Source organism: Myotis yumanensis, unplaced genomic scaffold, assembly GCF_028538775.1.
Source record: "Myotis yumanensis isolate MYYU_CA2020_CCGP unplaced genomic scaffold, mMyoYum1.0.hap1 SCAF_17, whole genome shotgun sequence".
Taxonomy (NCBI): domain Eukaryota; kingdom Metazoa; phylum Chordata; class Mammalia; order Chiroptera; family Vespertilionidae; genus Myotis; species Myotis yumanensis.
In genome coordinates this window covers 16534666-16560160 of record NW_027223768.1, presented here as the reverse complement: position 1 = coordinate 16560160, position 25495 = coordinate 16534666, and the positions used below count along the sequence as shown (strand labels likewise).

Sequence of the window (25495 nt, the reverse complement as noted above, 5' to 3'; positions counted from 1 at the left end):
AGTAACACATTTTGTAGGAATAGTAATCATGTCAGCCAACAAAGATCACTGCTCTTTCCAAATGGGGAAATATGTAAGCACAACCAACAGAAAGCGTTGTACAGTTTCAAATGCCATAATCTGTGTAGAGAAAATATTAAGTGAAATAATAACAAAAAAAAGGAAAATATGTCCAGCAATTGACAACTTAATGGATGTGGGTACCTTTACTGAATAGGATCTGTAAATGATTCTTAAGAGATTATTTAAAAATCATAAAAAATGTTTACAAAACTGGCCCGGTCAGTGTGGCTCAATGCTTGAGGAGGTCACAATTCAATGCCCGGTCCAGGAGCATGCCTGGGTTGTGGTCTCATCCAGGAGGCAGCCAATCAATGATTCTCTTTCATCATTGATGTTTCTATCTCTCTCCTTCCCTTCCTCTCCGAAATCAATAAAAATATATTTTTTAAATGTTTACAGTGCTTTAAAATTAAGCACAAAGGTCTCAAAATAGTATCCCAATTTTATTATATGTAAACATGTACATACAAAGAATAATAGGTAATCTGGCAGGAATGTACAGAAATGGAATGAGAATATTCTCCATTAAAATCTTAACCATTTCAGATCCATAGGTGTGTTCTGTTATTTTTTCTGTATGTTTCATATTTTCTACAATGAATATGTGACTCATACTCAGTATAAAAAATAATTCTGTTTCTAACATAGATTCAAAATTATAAACAAATATTCCACAACCATTCTAACTCAAAATAAATGTAAACTACTGTCTAGTCTTTACTCTTCCCAACCTCTCCTGGCTAAATAAGCAAATCACATCAAATAAGGGTAATGAAAACAGATAAAGATGAGAAAGACAACTTTTTCCAAATGACAAATGTGTCATCACCTAAATAATCAGCTTTCTGTAACCTAGAAACTATTTTCTAAAGCTACTTCACATGTTAGAGGCTGAAAGCATAGAGGTTAAACACGGTTTAACAACTAACATTTAAAGTTTACATTGTGCTTACACACACATTATTAAACAGAATACGTTTGCTATCTATCAAAAATGGAATTTAAAACTGTTAAGTACTATAATTAGAAGAAATTTGGGCATTTTAAGTAATTTAAAGTTACAGAGACTGTAACAGGACAATAAGAAAAGATTCAATTTGAAGGGAATACAATGCTGTATTGATAAGTATGATTCACATCTTAACATCAAAATAACTCATACAGTAAGACAGTTTGACTTACGAATATGCTCAATCCAACTGTCAGAATGTTGATACATGGAGTAAAATAATTAAGGAAAATCATACTATTAGGATGTTCACTACTGAAAACAAATTTAAAAGGACCATTCTTGAAGTTTAAGCAATAATCAGTAAGAGATTAAAGCTAGACTCAAATTACTGGCATAATTTTGCTTTTAAAAAGTTAAAACTTGCCCTGGCCGGTTTGGCTCAGTGGATAGAGCGTTGGCCTGTGGACTGAAGGGTGCCAGGTTTGATTCTGGTCAAGGGCACGTACCTCGATTGCAGGCTCCCAGCCCTGGTCAGGGGTATGTGGGAGGGAACCAATCAATGTGTCTCTCTCACATGGGTGCTTGTCTCAGTCTCTCCCTCTCCCTTCCACTCTCTCTAAAAATCAATGGGGAAAAAAATATCCTCGGGTGATGATAAAAAATAAATAAAAAGTTGAAGCTTTTAGATTAAAAAAACAGCCCTAACCGGTTTGGCTCAGTGGATAGAGCGTCAGCCTGCGGACTGAAGGGTCCCAGGTTCGATTCTGGTCAAGGGCATGTACCTTTGTTGTGGGCACATCCCCAGTGGGGAGTGTGCAGGAGGCAGCTGAATCGATGTTTCTCTCTCATCGATGTTTCTGACTCTCTATCCCTCTCCCTTCCTCTCTGTAAAAAATCAATAAAATATATTTTTTTTTAAAAAAAATTGCTCCAGGGATATTCTTGCCTTTTCAAGCTATCAGATAAAATATCTTTGACAGCTGACAAAAATGCCACAATAAGCCATGGGTTTCTGGTTTCTCAGGCAGGAAAGCAATTTCTCCCTCTTCAGCATTTCTATAGTACTTTAGCTGTCTTAAGTCACTCACCACCTTCTATCTTCTTTTCATATTATTTTCATACCTTTCTTACCAACCTTACCAGACTGAAACTCTTCTGCACATAACAGAAGCCTACAAAATATGTTACAGTACATTATCCTAACAGTAATCAAATTATAAAACATATACTTATAGCCCAGCCAGTATGGCTCATTGAATTGAGCATCATCCTGTGCACCAAGAGCTCACTGGTTCAATTCCTGGTCAGGGCACATGACCAGGTTGCAGGCTCGATCCCCATTGGGGGATGTGCAGAAGGCAGCCGATCAATGATTCTCTCTCATCATTGATGTTTCTATCATCCTCTCCCTTCCTCTCTGAAAGCAATAAACATTTTTTTAAATAAACAAAACAAGATGATTTTCGTTAATGATAAAGTACTCTTCAGAAAACAGGACAAAGTAATAAAAGTGTTGCAGATTGGGTTTGTGGGAACTACCTAAAGTTGAGGGCTCTGAAAAGGGCCGAAAGAGGTGAAATTTGAGCCAAGACCCGAATGATGAACTGCACAAAAGGCTGGAGAACAAGGGTGGCTGAGGGAGCAGCAAGCATGAAGACCTCGAGGTGGGGAATCATGCCTTCGTGGACAGAATGTAGTGAGCTAAGCAGGAGGAAAAGGCAAGGCTTATATTACATGGGGCCTTACGGTAAATTTGGGGGGGGGCGGGGGGTTTAAAAAGGAAATGGCAGGTCTTTCACCCAGAACTACTTTTGGAGAATGGATTATAAGAGGACATAAGGAAACTATTAACAACAGTCCAGGTGAGAGGTGATGGATGTTTAGAATAAAGTGATAGCAACTGGGGATGGAGTTAAGTGGATGCATTCAAGATACAGCTTGAAGTCAGAGACAAGAGAACTTGCTGATTAGATGTGAGGATTCAAGGTTTGTGAAACCATTTTCAGTTAAGTCCTCACTTAATTTATCAATAGATTCTGTGATTTTAAGAAACACAAAACCACTTTTTCCATAGGCCAACTGATCTAAACAAAAGTTCCTATTTTCTGCCGAAACCGGTTTGGCTCAGTGGATAGAGCGTCGGCCTGCGGACTCAAGGGTCCCAGGTTCGATTCCGGTCGGGGGCATGTACCTGGGTTGCGGGCACATTCCCAGTGGGAGATGTGCAGGAGGCAGCTGGTCGATGTTTCTCTCTCATCGATGTTTCTAACTCTCTATATCTCTCCCTTCTTCTCTGTAAAAAATCAATAAAATATATTTAAAAAAAAAAAAAAAGTTCCTATTTTCTAATGAAATGACTTGGAACGAAATCATATTATTCTAGGACCTGCTGTATTTCAATGAAGAACACGGGGGGAAGAACAGGTTTGGGTCTTTCTGAATGTTAAGTGTGAGATGCAAAACCAGGTGGGAATGTTCACTTTCAATTACTGAGGTTCCCCTGTAACAGCGGTTCTCAACCTGTGGGTCGCGACCCCTTTGGGGGCCGAACGACCCTTTCACAGGGGCCGCCTAAGACCATCAGAAAACACATATATAATTATGTATTGGTTTTGTGATTAATCACTATGCTTTAATTATGTTCAATTTGTAACAAGGAAATTGGGGGTCACCACAACATGAGGAACGGTATTAAAGGGCCGCGGCATTAGGAAGGTTGAGAACCACTGCCCTATTAAGTTTGAGGGGAAGAAGAGGAACCATGTTCCTTATCTTTGTTACTCCAAAGCCTGCCATCCTGCCTGATACACCCAGTTAAGGACCCAGTACATGTCTCTGAGAAGGAAAGCTATTCCGTTTCCCAAGTCAAAATCCTGTGGGGTTTTTTTTCAAGTCCAAATCCTTGAGGATGGGGATTCCTTATCTGCACAACGACTAACAAAGGGGCTCTGGTACCTAGTGGGATTGTGCCAATGCCTAGACGAACGACGTCTATGGGATGGCAACATTTGTGTTTGGCTTTAACTATAAACATTATTTATGCAGGGGGGGGACTCTCTCAAATAAAGGTCATTTTTCCTCTTCAGTGTAGTTTTATGTTGAAGGTGAGCGCAAAAGCATTAAAAAAAAAAAAATTACCTTTTACCATGAGCGGCCAGGGCTCGAGGCACACTGACAACCACAAAGGCACGAGACAACTAAGAAATGGTCCGCACCTGGGCAACCGAGGCTGCCAGCCCCTCCAGCCCAGCAGGTGGAACCAACAAGGAGAGTGGACCGCTCCTCCCAGCCAGCGCTGCAGGACAGGCGGCGGGCGAGGGAGGGAGCAGCACTTCGAAACCTTCCGCCTCCGTAGTCCTCACAATCCCGGGGAAGGTGTCCTTCAGATCCGCCACGCATCTTAGAGATGACACAGCTCAAAGGGACTCTGCCTCATCCCGCTTACAGCGGTTCTCAACCTGTGGGTCGCGACCCCTTTGGCGGTCGAACGACCCTCTCACAGGGGTCGCCTAAGACCATCCTGCATATCAGATAATTACATTACGATTCATAACAGTAGCAACATTACAGTTATGAAGCAGCAACGAAAATAATTTTATGGTTGGGTCACAACATGAGGAACTGTATTTAAAGGGCCAGAAGGTTGAGAACCACTGGCTTAGAGTCAGGTCTCGCCTTACCGCTCGGGTCCCAGTCCTTGCCTCTCCCACTCTCCTGTCCACAAGTCGTGGGGAGCACAGAAAAACTCCCCGGCACAGAGCAATGGACGAAAAAGCCACTCGCACCTCCACCATCGAGGGGCAGAGGGCACCTCTGCGAGCCCGAGCAGTCCATCCCAAAGCCAGGCATGCCCTGGCTCTCGGGCACACGGTCCCCGCTCGCCCGCCGTCCCCTCGCGGCTCCATCTCGCTCACCGACCAAGAACCGGGAGATTTCAGGCCGCGGGAACGCAACACGACCTGGCGGCGGGTGTGGCCCAGCTGAGGGGAAAGTTGTGACACCTGCCGCCCACTCCCCTCTGAGTGCAAGCGACAGCGAAGGATATGAGGAGCCGAGGCAGGACAGTCGGCAGCTCCCGGCGGCACAGCTCCTCGGGCCAGCTGCTCAATTCCTCCAGGGGGACGGCGCTCGCCGAGACGGCGCGCTCCTGAGACATGTTTTTGCCCAGCAACCAGCTTCAAATCAGTCCCGCCACCGCCGAGACCGGAAACGCCGCCGTCCCGGCAGGCCTTGCGAGCTCTCCGACGGCGCCAATACCATAGAGAGGGAGCGGGCTGCGCTCCTTGTTAAGCCCGGGCCCCGCGCGGCTGAGAAAAAGCGGGCCTCTCTGGCCCGCGGAGGACTCGACTCACTGGTGCGCGCTTTCAGCCCCGAGCATCTGGCGGGACATGAGGTTTCTACACGCGGCCGTGAGCTGGGAACTGGCGGAGCTGTGAGCTTCCCAAGGTCTAGATTACTGTCTTTGTTGTTACATTGAGGCGCTTTGGGGAGGTGAAGGCCGTTAAGTCCCCAGATTTGCTACCGTCGATCCCAGGGGGCTTTGAGATTGCACATCTGATGGGGTTGGATCCGGTTCCTGTCCACTTCACCGTGTGACCTTACTTTGTACGTCTTGTTGAATGGGAATAGAGACCGCACCTGCCAGAAATGTACGATCTGAAGCAGGTCTGGTACCGTGAGAGTCTCGGTAAAGTTGCTTCCACTGTCCACAGGCCTCTCCAACCGTTCAGTGTCCTTATTGTGTGTTTGTTCTGCCGCCAAACTGACCTTTACTGATTACTCCAAAATCACCCCATTCCCATGCACTTAGGGCTGCTGATATCCACCAAGTGTTGTGAGGTCATTTGCACGAACTTGCACCAGAGTAGAACCGTGCAAGTTTTTACAGGGCTACACATTTACCAAAAGAAACTCTTGTTTTCCTGTTACTTGAAACAGGAACAGACTGAGTGAAGAGATGCTGTCAGTTTAGTAGGTTAATATGTTTGGGCAGGGTCATGACAGGTGACGGACACCAAGCGGCTAGACTTGTCAGTTCCTTCCCGAAAATGTGGGACTTTGTTTTTTCTAGTTGTTGCTGCTGTTGTTCTATTATTTGTTTTTACTCTTCATTCTCTAATCCAGCTTTTGACCCCTTCGGGGTCGTGTGTTTCCAAATCTCCTTATTTCCCTCAAAACTTATATAGAAAAAGTAGCTAGCTGAAGGGGTTGGAGTGATTACTGTTTACTATTATATTTTAAGGAAATGTGTCATTTTGCTTTTTACTATCAATTTTATTCTTTTTTTTTTTTTCCTCCAGAGTTAAACGGAAAGAAAAGCAAAGACCTCTAAAAAGTCATTTGGAAACATCTCTAAATATTTGTAACTGTATAAGCCACTACAGAGAAAGTGGCCCAAACAAAACTACTTAAATAACTGAAACAGGTTTATGTTCTGTCATCAATTCTATCCAGAAGCTGAGGAGTCTCCCTTTGAACTGAAGGATTGTACGAGGATGACCTTCCAATTTAATTTCACTATAGAAAACCACCTGGATAATGAATTAACGCCCCCTGGAGATGGAACTTTGACCCCAAATTCCTCAAAAGAGTCTTCAGTCTCAGAAAGTCAAAAAGGTAAACACGGGGACACAAAATGTTCTACAGAGCAGTCTGTCTTGCCTCCGGATCACTCGTGGGGACCTACGTCAGTGGGACATGCAGCCCCCTCCCAAGACACATGCAACTCACTCAGTGCAGCTCACAGTTCAGGGAACTTAGAGCCTCATGAAAAACAGCCTTGCTTGAGACTTGCCAAAGAGCATGCTGTGCCTGAAGATTTAAAGAAAGTGTTAGAAAATAAAGTCATAGAAATATTACCAGGTCTCCAGCACGTGAACATATCAGTAGTGAAAACCATCTCGTTGAAAGAGAACTTCCCTGGAGAAAACATCGTTTCAAAGACCTTTTCTTCTCACTCTGATCTGATTACCGGTGTTTATGAAGGAGGTTTAAAAATCTGGGAATGTACCTTTGACCTCCTGGCTTATTTCGCAAAGGCCCAAGTGAAATTTGCTGGGGGAAAAGTATTGGATCTTGGCTGTGGATCAGGGTTGCTGGGTTTAATTGCACTCAAGGGAGGGGCCAACGAAGTTCATTTTCAAGATTATAACAGTTTGGTGATCGACGAAGTAACTTTACCTAACGTGGCGGCTAACTCCACTTTGGAAGATGAAGAAAATGATGGAAATGAGCCGGATGTGAAAAGATGCAGGAAACCAAAAGTAGCACAAAAACTAGGTCAATGCCGGTTCTTTTCTGGGGAGTGGTCTAAGTTTTGTAAGCTTGTAACCAGTGAAAAACATTTTGAAAAATATGACCTCATTCTCACCTCAGAAACGATTTACAATCCAGATTACTATGATACTTTGCACCAAACATTCCTTCAATTGTTAGGTAAAAATGGTCGGGTGCTTTTGGCCAGCAAAGCACATTATTTTGGTGTAGGTGGAGGTGTTCATCTCTTTCAGAAGTTTGTAGAAGAAAGGAATGTATTTAAGACTAGAACACTTGAAATAATTGATGAAGGACTAAAAAGATTCCTAATTGAAATGACTTTTAAGTATCCCAGTTAATGTCCACGGAGTGTCCTAAGTAAAATAAACAGAATAACCAAAAACTTGTTGAGAATGTTTAATTTCTGCTTTGCTACTTTTTATAATACAGTTAGCAAGGGTCTTATTTTTTAATATGTATTTTTATTGTTGATGGTATTACAGATGTCTCCCATTTTCTTCCCCTTTTCCCCGCTCCTCCCAGGCCCTACCTCCCCACCCCCCAGGTCTTCACCATCCTATTGCCCATGTCCATGGGCTATGCATATAAGTTATTTGGTTTATCTCTTCTCGTCCCTCTCAACCCCGCATCAAAGTATGTCAGTCTGTTCCATGCCTGCACGCTTTGGGTCTTATTTTGAGAAATTAGGATTCAAAAAAATATATTTACTGGACATCTGTTAACTAGGTACTTTCTATAGCATCTTGCTTAATATTTATAACCTTATGAGGCATATAGCATCCTCATTTTAATAATGGTCACAATAGCTAACAATTCCCAGTATTTACTATGTTCAGGGCAGAAGAGCTTTACATATACTAACATTTAATATTAATAACAGCCCTGAATTGGGCTATGATTCAGGTTATAATTAGTATCTCCATTTTATAAAGAAATTGGAGTCAAGGAAGTAATTAAATCCCCATCACATTTCTCACCTTGAACCAGAATCTGAACTGATGTCTATAGCTTTTCTTACCACCCCAGTGGTCGCAACTTTACCACTGCCTGTTTTTCATCACAAATATTTAGCACCCTTGTATTATTCTGAAATGGAAGTCACAGTTAAAGAATTTTACTTACGCCCATCATTAAAAATTGTATATATTATACATAAATCCCTAATGTGTGTATATATAGTCATATTATAAACATATCATGTATATAAGTTTAGTTAATATCCATTATTTCATATGGATAAAAAAATAAGAGAAAAATAAAACAATGTTTTTTTCCTTCTGATGGGAACTTTTAGGATGTACTTTCTTAACTTTTATATATACCAAGAGTAGGAACCTTTTTTCGGCCAAGGGCCATTTGGATATTTGTAACATCATTCTCGGGCCACACAAAATTACCAACTTGAAAATTAGCCTGCTATATGTGGTCAAAATATTTAATTAACCCACCCTAACGCCTTGGAAGAGCCAGACCAAATGATTTTATCTTCCCCCTCTCCCTCCTATAGATAGTTGTCTTAGCCCCATCTAGGTGTATCCTTCCATTGCCTATTTCTGTACAAGTAGTAAACTGTTTTAATCAGTGCACCTATATAATATAATTTTATCTGTCAGGCAAGACTTGCTCTTTCCTTTTCAAACCTTTTTTTTTGTTGTTGAAGGTACAGTGTATGTTATTTACTGTGTATATATGTTTATTTTTCCCAAGTAAACTCTACAATCATTCTGACAATTTAAACAATTCCTTTGGTATTTTGGTTGATATTATATTAAATATATAGCTTAAGTTGGTGGCAATTAGAACACTTAGACTATTAAATATTCTAATCCAGTCTGACAGAGGGGAAGAAATCTAGATTGGGGGAAAGAAAGCAATGAAACCATTAGAGATAGAAATTTTATTATTATTCAAATAGCTATGCCAACTGGGGCCCTGAGAAGCTGCCAAAGGACTTTCCCAACTAACGTATACATCCCTGTATCACAGGTACCAGTCAGAGCAACACATACAGAACAAAATTAAAACTTAAAAAAAAAAGAGTACTGCAGAGGCCAACCTTTCAGATCCCAATTCCTTTCAAAATATTCTATTAGAGTAGTTCTGAGCAAAACCCTTAGCGAGCGGCTGAAGGCTGGGGCTGGGCTGGGGCTGAGCCGGGGCTGGTTCTCAGGGCGGCAGCTGTCCTGAGGAGGAAGATGAGGACTGTGAATGAGGGACGGCAGCCTTGTTTCTGGGAAAGTAGTATCTGGTGAGGACAGTCAAGGAAGATGCATCTCATCACTTTAAAATCAACTTTACTAGAACTACTAGTTGTCTAGTTTAGTCATTGTTGAGATAACCACTCCAGAAGTAGAATGCCTTTAATTCCCTTTCACCATATTATAAATCCTTCAGATGTCGATAGTACTTATTACTGCTATTGCTGATGTACTAGAATGCTTTTGATACTGCTTGAATTATGCAAGAGTATAAAACATGACTTCTCTACTAAGTTTTTATAGTAACTTAAATACCTTGAAAACCAACACTGAGTGAATTAATTTCAGTAAGTATCTAAGTAAAAAAAAGATAGAGTTTCTATATAATTATAACATTTGGACTTCTTGTAATATAGTTCAAACAATTCTAACTTATACAACCAAGAGATCATTAGAAGAAAATACTAGTCTAGCAAAACTAGATTATATCAGAGGAATGGTGGTGTGGGAGACCCCTTAGTCTCTCCCCTGGAAGTTTCAACAACCTGAACACCCATATTTCAACAAAAGATTCCCTGCTCAAATATGCCTGAGAGACCCACACAGCGAAACATCTCAAGATGGGCATGTGGAGCAAAAGGGGAGGCAAAAAGGGAGTGGGGCTGATATGAGCCAGGAACACAGCACAGTAGCAGCAGCCAGAACGCACAGCCAGGCTCAGCTGGGAGAGGGGAGGAATCTGGTCGCTGTGGACAGCCCCTTCCGCCTGGAGAAACAGACAGACTCTGTGCAGGAAAGAGCAGAACTAGCTGTGGTTGAACTGAGTGTCCTGGGCAGGAACACAGCACAGGAAAGCAGGGTGGTTGCTAGGCGGCGGTTGCTAGATCTCCTCACTTTGCCCTTGGAGTAGGCTTACAGAGCACATTAACTGCAAGCAGGAGGACAAATACTGTAGAATTCCAAGATGGCAGTTCTGAAAATACTCAACAAGATGCAAGAAAATACAGACAGCAATTTAGCAAGCTCAGAAAATAACACACAAAATGAGTGCTTCACCAAAAAGATTGAAACTTTAAAAAAAGAACCTAACAGAAATCCTGGAGATAAAGACTTCAATGGAAGAAGTGAAGAATGAACTAGTGAGGATAGGAAACAGAGCATACCAAATAGAGGAAAGGATCAATGATATCAAAGATAGAAATTTAGAAATAATGTAGAAGGAAGAAAGATGAGCATAAAAAAACGAAAGAACTCTGCAATATAAAAATAATAGGCATATCAGAAGAAGAGACGAAGAAGGGAATGGAGAACCTATTCAAATAGTTAATGAGAACCTCCCAATCCTATGGCAAGAACTAGATCCTTGAATCCAAGAAGCAAGAACATCTAATTACCTTAATCCAAAGTTGCCTTTTCCAAAACAAAATATATTAAAACAGTTAAAATTTAAGGACAAAAAGCCCTAGCCAGTTTGGCTCAGTGGACAGAGTGTCAGCCTGCGGACTGAAGGGTCCTGAGTTCGATTCCAGTCAAGGGCACATGCCCGGGTTGCGGGCTCAATCCTCAGTAGGGGGTGTGCAGGAGGCAGCCAATCAATGATTCTCTCTCATCATTGATGTTTCTATCTCTCCCTCTCCCTTCCCCTCTGAAATCAATAAAAAATATATATATAAATTAAGGACAAAAAAAAGGATTCTCAAAGCAGCCAGAGAAAAAGAGTTACCTACAAAGGAAAGCCCATTAGGTTACCATCGGACTTCTCAGCAGAAACTCTACAAAATATTCAAAATACTGAGAGAAATTACGAGGCAAGCATAATATATCCAGCAAAGCTATCCTCTGAATACGAAGGTAAAATAAAGACTTTTCCAGACATACAGAAGCTGAGGCAATTCATCACCAGAAGACTTCCATTGCAGGAAATACTCAAGGAGATTATTCTACCTGAAGCAAAGAACAGAAAGTCACAAATCTCTGAGTAATATCACCAACAACCTGAGAGCCTACACAGGGATAATTTGTGACAACCAAAACAAAAATGGGGATGAGAAAAGGGTCCGAATTGGCAAAGGAGGATGAAGGCCAGATGCATTAAAAAGAAAAAATACTGTTTTGTTTTGTTTTTTTTCAGAAATCTAATAGTAACCTCACACAACAACCCCAAAACTGAGACACTTAGCATAAAAAAAGAAGAAACAGAGGAAGGAAGCATGAAATGCCACCAAACAAACAAAAACAGACATAAACACAAAGGAAAAGAACCAATAGAGACACAGAAACAAAAGATAAACAAAAGATAAAATGGCTACAGGAATCCTCATACATAAATAATTACCCTAAATGTAAATGGACTGAATTCACCAATAACGAGGCACAGAATAGCAGACTGGATCAAAAAACCAAAACCCAACCACATGGTGCTTTCAGGAGACATATCTAAGCTGCAAAGACAAAGGCAGATTCAAAGTGAAAGGGTGGAAAATGAGTCTCCAAGCAAATAGCACCCACAGAAAAGCAGGTGTAGCCATACTTATACCCGACAAAATAGAATTTAAGATCAAAAAGGTAACAAGAGACAAAGATGGACATTTTATAATGATAAATAGTTGTGGATCCTAAAACCCCATTGACAGCTTTAGACAGATCATCCAAACAGAAAATCAACAAAGAAATATCGGCCTTAAATGATACATTAGATCAAATGGATATAATTGACATCTACAGAGCTTTTCATCCCAGAACATCAGATTATACATTCTTCTCCAGTACACAATGATAGACCATATACCGGGTCCCAAAACTAGCCTCAACAAATTCAAGAAGAATGAAATTATACCAAGTATATTCTCTGACCACAATACTTTGAAATTAGAAATCAACTGCAAAGAAGAAGTAAAAAAACCTACAAATATGTGGAGGTTAAACAACGTATTACTAAAACAACTATTACTAAAAAATGATTGGGTCAAAGAAGAAATAAAAGGTGAGATCAAAAGATACACTGCTCTATGGGAAGGTCTGTGTGGTCATCAATATCCACCTTGGCCATCACCACCTTCCCATGCTGCTTGGCTACCACCTTCTCTAACGTTGGCCCCAGGATCTTGCAGGGGCCACACCACTGTGCATGAAAATCCACAACCACTGGTGTTCTCACTGTTGACAACTCATTCTTGAAAGTCAGGTCCATCCTGGATGTTAAAGGTTGTTGTATAGACTGGTGGTATGGGGGGGATGTTACTGTCAGGTTACCAAGACTTTGTGGGGTCTACACAGATCTGGAAGTGAGGGGTGCCCACCGACCTTGAGATTTTCTGGAGATGTCAGGTACCTCCTCAGGAGAAGTCACTGAACTACCAGAGACCCTGGCTCTCTGGAGGGCAGGCCCTCCCACCCTGGGCCTCCTCCCACTCGGCCGCTGGACCCCACGGGAAGGTGCCCGCAGAGTGCCTCAGCCAAGACACCACCTCCAGCCACCCACATGCGTCTCCTCTCATGTGTCTTTTAGCTCTTGGCACCCAGAAAGGCTTGGATGTACTTGTCTTCTTCGATAAAAGTTAGAAAGTGCTTCTTAGATTTTCTCTCATTAAAGAGGGGCAGAGTGAAAAATGTGGCAGAGGAGGCTTTGGCGTTGGAGTAAACAGTGATATCAGAAAATGTAGGACATTTTCCCTTTTGAAGTGGGAGGGGTCACTATTAGAGTAACAAAAGGATACACATAAGTTGGGATGCCTTTTGCAGCCAAGTATTTCCGTATAAGTCGCTCAGTACCATACCAGTTGAAACCTTTCGTAGCATGCCCAATGCGTGGGAGATGGACACTTGCTGGTGAAAAGAAGAAAGAATAGATTATGATGTCTTCCTTCATCAAAAATGGATTGGTGGATATATTTATACACAAAGGAGAAAATAATGTTTACTCTTAGTCTCTCTGTGGTTTCCAGTGGACCAAACGTACATAATCATGGAGCATCCCACTCAAAGCATACAATTATAACATCAAGAATATTCTGGGGAGGGATGTCATACGGAAAAATAATTCTGTTGAACACAAGGACTGACCTACAGGTAGGCCCTGGAAAGAAGTAGGTACAATGGAAACCGAATATATGATCAATGGTCGAGATGTAATTAAAATCAGCAAAGATTCTTTAATAAGTCAATCAGTTCAACAAACTCTGAGATATACAAGGTTTGGAAACAACACTGAACTATGGTTTTTGACAGAGAACTGTCTGCTGATGTGGACTGTGACTCTCCAAGAGAGGACGCGATAGAGGGCATTTCCCAACTGCATGTGACCAGTTTACTTCACCTCTGGTGCCTCCTTCCTCATCTGCAAAATCATGACACAAGTCCCCCAGTGGATGCAGATGGTACACAGAGATCACAGATACAGGGATACAGAAAAAGGGCTTTACAAATACAAGATGACAAGGTGGTTCCTTCTCTCGCCTCTCACATCAGGACTTACCTTTATATGTATACTGAACAGGTTCTTGACATTTCTCACCCCTTAAAAACCGTATTACAGAAATCCATCTACTCCTGAGGACAAATGGAGGAGCTCACCTTTCTTTTTCTTTGCTGCTAAAAAAATCTTCTTCAGGCCCTCTTCTAGGGCTGTCATCTTAATGCCGGACAGCACATTGGAGCGATCACGGTGCTGAGCCACAATCAAGGCCAACTAGGAGAAACCATCATTAATAGCTGACACGGCATGAGATGGCTACACGGCCAACTAAGTGACCTGCGGTTGGAGGGGGTGTGTGCAGTCCCCCAGTAGGCATAGCCCTACATGGATCACTCAAGATAGCTCCACCTCTTTGAATGCTCTGCCTGAGTAGCCATATACTACCAAATCTATGACTTCACACCCCATTGTAATTGTTATATCTTATTTTGTGGCAACTTTATATAAGCTTTTCTTACTCTTTTTAAGATATGTTAAAACCTGACGCCCAGCTGGCATGGCTCAATGGTTGAGCGTTGACCTATGAACCAGATGGTCACGGTTCAATTCCCACTCAGGGCACATGCCCGGGTTGCGGGCTCGATTCCCAGTGTGGGACATGCAGGAGGCAGCCAATCAATGATTCTCTCTCACCATCATGGATGTTTCTATCTGTCTCTCCCTCTCCCTTCCTCTCTGAAATAAATAAAAATATATTTAAAAATTAGAAGAAGAAAAAGAAAACCTGAGTCCAAGACATGTTGGCCTTTCTAAATGCTCTCAAGGCTAAAGAAGGAATTTTTCAGAGTCTTTGGAGCAGAAAGGCCTTTTGAGGTTCTTGTACTCTAGCCCACTAGCTGATGCTCAGGTAAGCTCTGCAACCACCAGGATAAGCGGTCATTCTATCTCTGTTCACAATGCCAACTACCTCCACCCTCCTAATCGAAGAGGGGTAGAGCTGGAGAGAGTGTCAAGGCAATATCTGGGACTTACACCGGTAGTCACACCATAGTCTTGGTCGTACTCACTGTAAACAGTTTTTTCTGAGTCACTGGCTTCTGAGGTTCTTATGCACAACCACTGTGTCATTCTCATTTTTTAGCATTTTAGAAATGACTAAACAAGCAGAAACCACTTTGTTGTTAGGCACACAGGCGATTAACCTCAAGAAAAGGTCCTCTCAGCCTAGTTTCTAAATGTCTTGTTTAAGTCAGTGAAGTTTTCGTTTTTTTGTTTTTTTAATCCTCACCCAAGGACATGTTCATTGAATTTTAGAGAGAGAGAAGGGAGAGAGAGAAACATTGATGTGAGAGAAAAAAAAAATCGATTGGTTGCCTCCCACATGTGCCCCAACTGGGGATTGAACCCATGACCTCTTGGGACAAGTCCTACCAACTGAGCCACACCAGTCAGGGCTAAGTCAGTGAAGTTTGGCCCAAAATTTGAATGAATTCAGGCCCTGGAGAAAGCTAAGTTAGTGGTAAATGAAACATTTTACAATAATTCCAAATGACAGGCAAGTGGGAGACACTTAAGATACAAAAGAAGAGTTTTAATGCAGGCAGAGGAAATGTGGATTGGTTCTTCTTGGCTTATGGCTGGCTAGAAACTAGGTCTTTTTTATAGAACTTGTCATGTAACAAATGACAAAACCGTCAGAGTTTTTTTAGTCATGTTTTCGTATTCATTCAGTAAATGTTTATTGAGCATTTCCTATAAGCCATACTGCATGCAATACTGAGGATAAAAAGACAAAATTAAACTCTGCAATTAGGAGGGGCCTGTCCTCTACATCAGTGGAGAGAAGAAGGAAGTGGGGGACAGTGTTCCAGAAGCTGTGATGAACAGAAGCACGGGGGAATAGCAGAGTGCAGCAGAAGGTGAGGTTCAACCTGCTTAAGGGCTGAATTGTGTCCCCCAAAATCCGTATGTGGAAGCCCTCACCCTCAGTACTTCAAAATGTGACTGTATCTGGAGAGAAGACCTTTAAAAAGGCAATCAAATTGAAAAGGTCTTTAGGGTGGGGCCTAATCCAATCTGACCGACATCCTTACAGGAAGAAGAAATTTGGGCACAGAGGAAAGACCATGTCCTCACGTAGCATGAAGCCAACCACCTGCAAGCCGAGCGGAGAGGCCTCAGAGGAAACCAGCCTTGCCAGCACCTTAATCTTGGACTGGTGGCCTCCAGAACTGTGAGAAAATAAGTTTCAGTTTCTGAAGCCACCCAGCCTGCGGGACTTTATGGCAGCCCTGGCAAACGAATTACAGGGACAGAGGCCAGTGGGAGCAGGAGCGGTTCCCAGGGGAGGTGACAGGAGCCATATTTTAGCTCTGATATGAGATGTGTGTTTGTTCCACTTACCAAATCTTGCCCTTGGTTTCTTGACTCTCTATCATCAATAGGAAATAAGAGGACACCTCCCAAACTCAAGTCTGCGGTAAAAGAAAAAGGAGCAACAGAAAGAACGTTAAGTTCGCTGCAGACTGAGTTCAATCAGGTTTCAAATTTGCCTTTTCTCACTCTCCTGGACCCAGTCACTGTCTTGGCTAGGGACTCCCTTTTTCCCCTCAAAAACATTTTTTTCTACTTTATATTTATTTTACAAAAGTTTACTACTGACATTATTGAACACCCTGCTATTCCAGGCATTGTGCGCTAACCCTGGGGATTCAGATATGAATATGACGACATTCTCTGTAAGTGCCCGAACTGCTGTGTCTTTAAAGAGCTCAGTCCTCTAAGAGGCTTCCTGCTTTCCATTCAGTAGCACCCGGGCCTTTTGGAAGCCATTTTTGCCTAATATTTATGTTTACCACTGTCATAAAGAGATGGCTTAGTTCCCAAAAAAGCTCAATTTTTACAAAAAATTGAGAGCCTGGCACAGTAACTTTACATATAAAATATACTACTTTTTAAATAGAAATTACTCAGCTAAGGTAGATTAACATATTTCTTTCCTGGCTCATGTACAAAGTTTTATTGTATAAAAAATACTCTTCTTTATTCAGAAATATAAATGGAATCAATAAGAATTGAAAGAAAAATGCCTGTTAAATCTATTCAAATAACATCTGGTAAGTTTGAGCTCTCAAGGTAAAGTCCATAATTGAAATAATTCACCTAAACAAATTGGCAATTCAATTTTTGATTGCTTGTCTCTAGGAAAATACAATCAAGGAGATGAGTGTTACCTTTTAAAATTCTCCGCAAGCAATTAAAAAGGTGCATTTTTTGTAAGATTCAGAACAAGTCACCTGTTTCTTGGGCAAGGACTTAATACTCATGTTTGGCTGCAGAGGGCCTGACCATATTCTGGAACTCACAGTTAGCATTAGGTTATATTTTTACATGTTTTTCCCCTACTCTGTGGCCAGAATGTTGAAGTGAAGAAGACTGTCAGAAGCACTTTAAGTTTTTATTTTTTTCTTCCCATCCTCCCACCCCACCTTCCCTTTTGGCAGCCATCAGCTTTTTCTCTATATCTATGGATGTTTCTATTTTGTTTTTGTTTATTCATTTTGTGGGTGTGTGTTGTTTTGTAGATCCCACATATGAGTTAAATCATAGGGTATTTCTCTGTCTGACTTACTTAACTTAGCATAGTACCCAGTAGGTCCATCCATGTCGTCACAAATGACAAAATTTCATTCATTTTTATTGCTGAGTAATATGTACCACATCTTCTTTCTTCATTCATCTACTGATGAACATTTTGGTTGCTTCCATATCTTGGCTATTACCAATAATGCTGCTATAAACATAGGGTTGCATATCTCTTTTCAAATTAGTGTGTTTTTTCTTTGGATAAATACCCAGAAGTAGAATTGCTGGATCACATGAAGGCTCTATTTTTATTTTGGGAGGACTTGCCATACTGTTTTCCATAATGGCTGCACTAATTTATAATCCCACCAACAGTGCAAGAGAGTTCCATTTTCTCTACATCCTAACCAACACTTATTTGTTCATTTATTGATGAGAGCTATTCTGAAAGGTGTGAGGTGATACTGTGGTTTTAATTTACATTTCCCTGATGATTAGTCATGTTGGTTATCTGTATGCCCATTTTTTAATTGGATTATCTGGGTGTTTGTTTTTTAATCCTCACCCGAAGATATGTTATTGATTTCAGAAAGAGAGGAAGGGAGAGGGATACAGAAACACTGACGTGAGAGAGAAACATCAACCAAACGCACCATGACTAGAAGTCGAACCCACAACCTTTCAGTGTATGGGATGATGCTCCAACAGAGCCACATCGACCAGTGCAAAGGGGATTATCTGGAAGGTTTTTTGGTGTTGTTATGCGAGTTCTTTATATATTTTGGATTTTAATCCTTTATCGGTGTATCATTTGCAAATATCTTCTCCCGTTCAGTTGGTTTTCTTTTCATTTTGTTAACGGTTTCCTTCGCTATGCAAAAACTTTTTAGTTTATTTTTTTCTTTTGTTTCCCTTGCTGAGAAAGCAACAATAATAAGAGTTTACTGCTTATGTTTTCTTCTAGGAGTCATATGGTTTCAGGTCTTACATTTAAATAAGTAATCTATTTTGAGGGGTTCATTTATATGGTATAAGTGGTCTAATTTCATTCTTTTGCATGTATCCATCCAGCTTTCCCAACACCTCTTATTGAAGAGAGTCTACAAGTGTATCCATTAAGGGTTATCTAATTTGATGGCATATAATTGTTCAGAGTAGTCTCTTATGATTCTATGTATTTCTGTAGGTTCAGTTACAATTTTTCCTCTTTTATTTCTGATTTGAGTCTTCTTTATTTCTTTTTTCTTTTAAACATATTTTTATTGGTTTCAGAGAGGAAGGGAGAGGGAGTTAGAAACATCAATGATAAGAATCATTGATTGGCTGCCTCCTGCACGCCCCCTACTGGGGACTGAGCCTGCAACCCGGGCATGTGCCCTTGACTAGAACCTAACCAGGGACCCTTCATGCCGCAGGCCGACACTCTATCCACTGAGCCAAACTGGCTAGGGTAAGTCTTCTTTATTTCTTAGTCTTACTAAAGTTTTCTCAATTTTATTTCTTTTTGAAAAGATAAACAGATTTGTTAATTTTTTTCTCTTCTCTGGTCTCTAATTTACTTCCATTCTAATCTCCGCTATTTCCTTCCCTTCAGCTAACTTTGGGCTTAATTTGTTTTTCTTTTCTAGGTCCTTGAGGTGTAACATTCGGTGGGTTATTTTCGATCTTTCTAGTTTTTTAATATATTCACTTATCACTATAAACTTCCCTCTCAAACTGCTTTTGCAGCATCCCATCGTTTTTGGTATGCTGTGTTCACTTTTTTGAGATATTCTTTGGCTTTCCTTTTCATTTCTTCTTTGACCCACTGGTTGTTCAGGAATGTGTTGTTTAGTTTCCATGTGATTTTCCAGTTTCCTCATGTTGTTGATTTCTAGTTTTATACCATTGTAGTCAGAAAAGATGCTTGGTATGATTTCAATGTTCTTATTTTGCTAAGACTTGTTTGGTGCCCTATCGTATGATCTATCCCGGAAAATGCTCCATATGCACTTGAGAAGAAAATATATTCTGCTGCTCTTGAATGGAATATTCTATACATGTTAGGTTTGTTTGATCTAATGTCTGGTTCAAGCCCACCATTTCCTTGTTGATTTTTTTCTCTGGAGAGAGCATATCCATGACTGAAACTGAGATGTTGACGTCTCCTACTGTTATTGAATTGTTGTCTCTTTCTCCCTTCATATCTGTTACTATTTGTTTAATATCCTTAGGTGTGCCAATGATATGTACTTAGGGTACATATATATTTACGACTGTTCTATTTTCTTGATGAATTGATCCCTTTATCATTATATAATGACCTTCATCGTCTCTTATTACCATTTTTGGCTTAAAGGCTATTTTGTCTCATATAAGTATAGCAAACTCTTCTTTCTTTTGGTTTCCACTTAGGTGGAATATCTTTTTCCATCCCTTCAATTCCAGTCTGTGTGTTTTTAAGGCTCAAGTGGGTCTCTTGTAGAAGACATATAGTTGGGTCTTTTCTTTTAATTTTTTAATCCATCCAGCCATTCTGTACTTTTTAATTCATGAATCTAATCTATTTACATATAAAGTAATTACTGATATATAAAAGTAACTTACTAATGCCATCTTATTAACTGTTGCCTGGTTGTTTTGCATTTCCATTGTTTCTTCTTTTCCCTTTGTTTCTGCCTGTCTTTCTAAATTGGTTATTTTCTATGCTGGTATGCTCTTTTTCCCCTTTCTTTGTCTTTTTTTTTATCTGCTCTAGGTTTCTGCTTTGTGGTTACCATGGGGTTTACATAAACTTCTTATAAATAGAACAGTGCATTTTAGGCTGTTAGGACATGCATTCCATCCTAGATTCCTCATATCTCCCTCTTGGTTTCAAACAAGGATCCAAACAGATACTCCTCCATCTGCACCTCTAGCTCTGACCTCCTCTGGGCTTTTCTAACTGCCCAATCAATATCTAGACCTGGGTTAATTATTTCAACACATATTAAAAGCCATCTTCCAGTAATTTGTTTTAGTAGAAAGAGTATTTTATTCATTCTAAGTCCATTCTGGAGAACTGAGCAGAAGAATTTAAAAAAAAAAAAAACAATCTCTGAGAAATGTGAAGGGCCCTTCTCTATTGAATAAGGTCCTTTAGCCTCTCAAGTTCTTTGGGAAATAATTTTACTCCTTTTGCCACTTGGTGATTTCTGCTCCTAAGAGGAGGTGCCCTCACCCCTTCTCTATGCCAAGGGAGAATACTGTTCAGACTTCTAAACAGCTTCAGGCACCAAACAGCTTCACCCCTGCCCGTGCTCTTTATAATACAGCCTCCTTCCCTTCAGCACCCAGCTTCTGTTAGCACTTTAATGGTGTGTCTGATTTCTCTCCCATAGGCTCTCACATTTTTATGAGAGATTCCCTTATGGCCGTGGTCAGCAAACTGCGGCTCACGAGCCACATGCGGCTCTTTGGCCCCTTGAGTGTGGCTCTTCCTAAGCCTTAGGAGTACCCTAATTAAGTTAATAACAATGTGCCTATCTATATAGTTTAAGTTTAAAAAATTTGGCTCTCAAAAGAAATTTCAATCGTTGTACTGTTGATATTTGGCTCTGTTGACTAATGACTTTGCCGACCACTGCCTTATGAAGATGGGGTGAGTTGGATAAGCAATGAAATCCTAAACTTTAACATGCATGCAGGGATCAACATTTATCAAAGCAGTTGCACATTCATTATCCTCATTATAGTCCCATTATTCACAAATCATAATTGAGAAAACAGGCACAGGGAGGGGAAGGGACTGCCTCAAAGTCACATTACAACTAGCTAATTGATGACAGAATTCAGACTCCAACCAGCTCTTCCGACTCCTTATCTATTGCTTTTTAAACCCACATGATACCTACCCTAAGTGTCCTCTCTTATTCCATCCCTAACCCATCTAAGATTATTCATTTTATTCATTCTAAGTCCATTCTAGAGAACTGAGCAGAATTAAAAAATTCTTACCTTTCATTTTCCCAGCCAGCTCATATATTTTTCTTGGCTCAGTGGATCGGTTTTCCAGAGCTGTGAATAAACCACCTCTGCCCCAGTGGCCAGAGTCATCTGACAGAAGAAAGAGAAAATTTTCTTCTATAGGAGGCAAAGTCCAGTCCACAATTAAAAAACAACAACAAAGTTACACCAAATAGACTTCTAGAACACCGGTTCTCAACCTGTGGGTGGCGAACAATGAAAATACATCCTGCATATCAGATATTTACATTACGATTCATAACAGTAGCAAAATTACAGTTATGAAGTAGCAACGAAAATAATTTTATGGTTGGGGGTCACCACAACATGAGGAACTGTATTAAAGGGTCGCGGCATTAGGAAGGTTGAGAACCACTGTTCTAGAAGGAAGTTTTTTCTTCCCTTTGAAAAATCAATCTAATCTCCTAGGAATACCATAGGTTGGATTTCTCAAATATGTTTAGATTTTCTCTAATATACCCGGCCATCATAACAGGAAACCATAAAAAAAATTAGTGTTCTGAAAGAGCAAAATCTCTGTAGAACTTCTGTAATTCCTGGGAGATGACCGAGGAAGAGTGGAGAGTTGACGTAACAAAACAAAGAGAGTTGTAGCACTAATACTTACAACAATACGTGACTCCCATTTTACAGGTAAGGAAGAGGAAAGGTTAAATGATTCATTCAAGCTGTTAAACATAGCTGGTCAGTACCTTGTATTTAGAGTCATTCATTCATTCACATTACAAATATTTGTTAGCATGTACTACGTGTCAGGCATTGTTCTAAGCACCGGTGTTATAGCAGTGGACAACAAACCTTGCTCCCATGAAGCTTATTTTCTAGTGCAATCAAACAGTCAAGTACATAATGTCAGATGGTGATATGTGTCATCAAATAAAATAAGGTAGGAAAGGGGATAGAGAAATGGAGGCGTGAGGATGGGGTCTGTTCTGTATGAGGCAAGCCGGGGAGATCTCTCTGACACACAGACATGTGAACAATGCTTGATGGTGGCTAACTGGGGAAAGAGGGTTCCAGGCAGAGGAAGTAAAAAATAAAAAGTGCAAAGATTGTGAAGGGGAAACAAGCTTGGAATTTTGCTTTTACTCAAAGGATTCATTTGTCTTATGCATGTTGCCTCCTTTCACTCTCTTAAAAACCTCGTGAAGAGAATAATGTAGACAGTATCATCCCATTATACGGATAAGGAAGTGGAAGCCCAGAGAGGTTGGGTTGCTCAACCAGGTAAATGAGAGACAAGAGTCAAATCCAAGTCTCTTGATTCTAAAATTCACACTTTTTTGACCACACAAGACTGCACTAGGCCAGGGTTCTGCTTCATCCTCCCCAGTTCTTAGCACCGTAAAGACTGAGGCCCCCACCCTGAGCCCATACCACTTCTCCTACCTACGCAGTGCACGATCACAGCATCCTCCGCGCCGGCCTGCGGGTGTGTGACATCGCCACTAACATACTTGATGGAGGTCGCGTCTGAATCTTCATAATCCAGTTGGACTGAGCTCTCATCTTCCCCGTCCTCTAGATTCTCGGGTTCACTCTCCTCGGAAGGCAGGCAGAAGGACTGGTAATTATTGGACTCCCACCAGGCCATCCTTCAACAGGCCAGAGAGAAAAGGAATTTAATCAGGCAAATCACCATTTCCCGTGGAGCACGTTTTGTATTGCTATTCACAAACATTGGGTGCCAAGTGGAAATGCAATTAGAAACTCACCCTGATTTGACTTTTTGCCAATCTGTTAATAAACAAGAAGGCTTACCCATTAGCTTGACTGCTTCCTGTCTATACTTCAATTATGAGCAGCCACCAGATGTCCCTGTTCTTAAGAACATGACTGAAAGGGACTGTGAGCAAACTACTTTTTGTTAACTACAATAAAACCTTACATTTTCTTGCCTCAACTGAATCTATCTTCTCTGCCTAGGCACTCAGGACTTTTCACCTCAGCAAACTGTTTAGGGTTAAAGTTTAATCATTATAAAAATATTGTTACCAGTAGGAGCTACCAGCTTTATAAAAGTTTTCTGCAATTTTTAAATGATGTTCTCGCCCCAGCGGGGTAGCTCAGTTGATTAGAGCGTCATCCCAATACATCAAAGTTGGGGGTTCAATCCCTAGTCAGGGCACATACAAGAATCAAGCAGTAAATGCGTAAGTAGAACAACAAACAATGTCACTTTCTCTCCTCTCTCTCAAATCAATCAATACTTTTTTTTAAAAAAGTGATGTCCAACTGTGGACTCAGTATACAATAGTGATTCCTTTACCAACTGTGATCCTCAGCTTTATTGATAATGCAGTCAAATAACGCCCACATACTTTTTCTTATGTTCCACCTCTTCCTTTCTCCTCTTCTTCTCTTCTATTAGTTTCTTTCTCTTGGCCCCTGCTTCTTGTCTTTTCTTCCTTCTCTCCTCCAGCTCTTCAGGACTTAGAACCCGCTTCCTCTTGGCAGAACCCTCCACAAGGCCTGGCATGAGAACCTGTGGAAGAACAAGATCTATAACCAAGAAGTTTTCGGGCTGCCTGTTCCTTCATGAGTTTCATTCCTCCCTAGAACACACTCTGTATGGCAGCAACATGCTTAATATTTCACAAAACACTGCATCTCCGTGCCACTTCAATGTACACTTCCATCACACATCTCACAGGCATGGCGACCAGGACACTGAGCTCTGAACTCAGCCAAAGGACTGGCATGGTTGGTAAAGCTATACCTCATTTTGATTAATTTCATTAATAATGAGGCACTTCAGAAAAATCACTTTTTAAAAATGGAAAGCATACCTTGCAGGATGCCATTTTAGGCCTAACCATTTTCTTTAATGAAAATCTTCGTACAATGTATTATATTTCTTTCTTAAACAGAATATTTCAACATCATGATTATCGTATTTATAGCTAGCATTCAAAGAGTACGTATGAAGTGCCAAATAATATGGACATTAGAGATATAGTGTGATTGCGATCCTCTCCTACTGACATGGGGTCATGATCATCGAGAGAAGGGTATGTATATGGCTGTAACACAGTGATCCCAGGGGTGGCTTAAGTGGACAAGCTGCTTTCACCTGCGGTAAGTGGCAAAATAAATTCTCCTTCCTAATGTTTTTTATGCCAACTTTTTACATAGTTTTTATATTACAGTACAGTTAATCACACTTACATTTTTTGTTTTTGGTGATTATGTATATATTTTATTGCTACATTAGAAATAAACTGTAAGAAGCTGCAAAAGCATGTCACTTCGTAAAGATTAGAGAGCAATGGAAGCATCCATCCTAGAAGGTTACAAGTGGTTCACCCTACAGAGGGTGCAAGGACTACACACACAAAGGCCATCAATGTGAGGTTAAACACCATCTGCCAGCTGGAATTTATGCAGCAATGAGGAGTTTAAAAATGTATGTAAGAGAACATTGGTTACCCCTGACCTGTTAGCCAGGGAGTATGAGTGAGAAGACATCAGACGATGCCTAAAATCTCTACAACACAAAAACGAGCCCAAATCCAAGACATTCAGGCAATGCTGAAACTTGTTCTTCAGACAAGATTGTTTTACAATATTTGAACACACTCATTCTCTGCTGGATAGTTTCCTTTGGGGAGAGAAGAATTTTTTCTTTGGTATTAGTTTTCTTCCGTTTTGACCTGTCAAACTTCACTTCAGACAAGTCTGGCTTATCACTCATCTTGACTAAAAGAAAGACTGAAGGCTTGAAGGTTGGAGAAAGGCAGACGGCGAGGGGGAGAGCACTCCACACACTGGCCAAGGTAATTATACTTATATTTCAACAAATGCTTACAATTTATTTCTTAATAAATCACATCCAGCCCAGCCGGTGTTACTCAGTGGTTGTTAGGGTTCATGAACCAGGATGTTAGGGTTCAATTCCCAGTCAGGACACTTGCCCGGGTTGCAGGCTCGATCCCCAGTAGGGGCATGCAAGAGGCAGCTGATGGATGACTCATCATTGATGTTTCTCTCTCCCTCTCTCTT

General features: G+C 40.8%; 3 protein-coding genes and 1 pseudogene across 5 annotated transcripts in view; 1 reads left to right on the top strand and 3 right to left on the bottom strand.

Annotated features, from left to right (window-relative positions):
• The window catches only part of FIRRM (FIGNL1 interacting regulator of recombination and mitosis), a 40995-nt gene extending 35797 nt beyond the window's left edge, over positions 1 to 5198 (bottom strand). The window contains exons 1-2 of one of the 2 annotated variants that reach the window (XM_070397023.1): positions 5061 to 5198; positions 1246 to 1285 (exon numbers count right to left, since the gene is read on the bottom strand). In XM_070397023.1, the coding sequence (XP_070253124.1) occupies positions 1246 to 1285; positions 5061 to 5171 (151 nt within the window). In that variant the 5' untranslated portion in view covers positions 5172 to 5198. The remainder of the gene's footprint in view (positions 1 to 1245; positions 1286 to 5060) is intronic. The other variant, XM_070397024.1, reaches the window with a different exon arrangement.
• Positions 5199 to 5342: 144 nt separating this feature from the next.
• Positions 5343 to 7662, top strand: LOC138995556 (histidine protein methyltransferase 1 homolog). Of its 2 annotated transcripts, none has more exons than XM_070396081.1 (2): positions 5343 to 5461; positions 6470 to 7662. In XM_070396081.1, the coding sequence occupies exon 2, from the start codon at positions 6511 to 6513 to the stop codon at positions 7627 to 7629; it is 1119 nt and encodes a 372-aa protein (XP_070252182.1). In that variant the 5' UTR covers positions 5343 to 5461; positions 6470 to 6510; the 3' UTR covers positions 7630 to 7662. The 2 variants fall into 2 exon arrangements, with proteins under 2 accessions (XP_070252182.1, XP_070252180.1); XM_070396079.1 differs by having other exon boundaries at positions 6316 to 7662.
• Positions 7663 to 9173: 1511 nt separating this feature from the next.
• CHD1L (chromodomain helicase DNA binding protein 1 like) overlaps positions 9174 to 25495 on the bottom strand; it is a 46250-nt gene continuing 29928 nt past the window's right edge. Inside the window, exons 17-23 of the mRNA XM_070396328.1 lie at positions 23815 to 23978; positions 22883 to 23088; positions 21464 to 21562; positions 16307 to 16377; positions 14062 to 14176; positions 13206 to 13314; positions 9174 to 9536 (exon numbers count right to left, since the gene is read on the bottom strand). Coding sequence (XP_070252429.1) covers positions 9458 to 9536; positions 13206 to 13314; positions 14062 to 14176; positions 16307 to 16377; positions 21464 to 21562; positions 22883 to 23088; positions 23815 to 23978 — 843 coding nt within the window. The 3' untranslated portion in view covers positions 9174 to 9457. The remainder of the gene's footprint in view (positions 9537 to 13205; positions 13315 to 14061; positions 14177 to 16306; positions 16378 to 21463; positions 21563 to 22882; positions 23089 to 23814; positions 23979 to 25495) is intronic.
• Positions 24780 to 25187, bottom strand: LOC138996043 (thymosin beta-15A pseudogene; annotated as a pseudogene).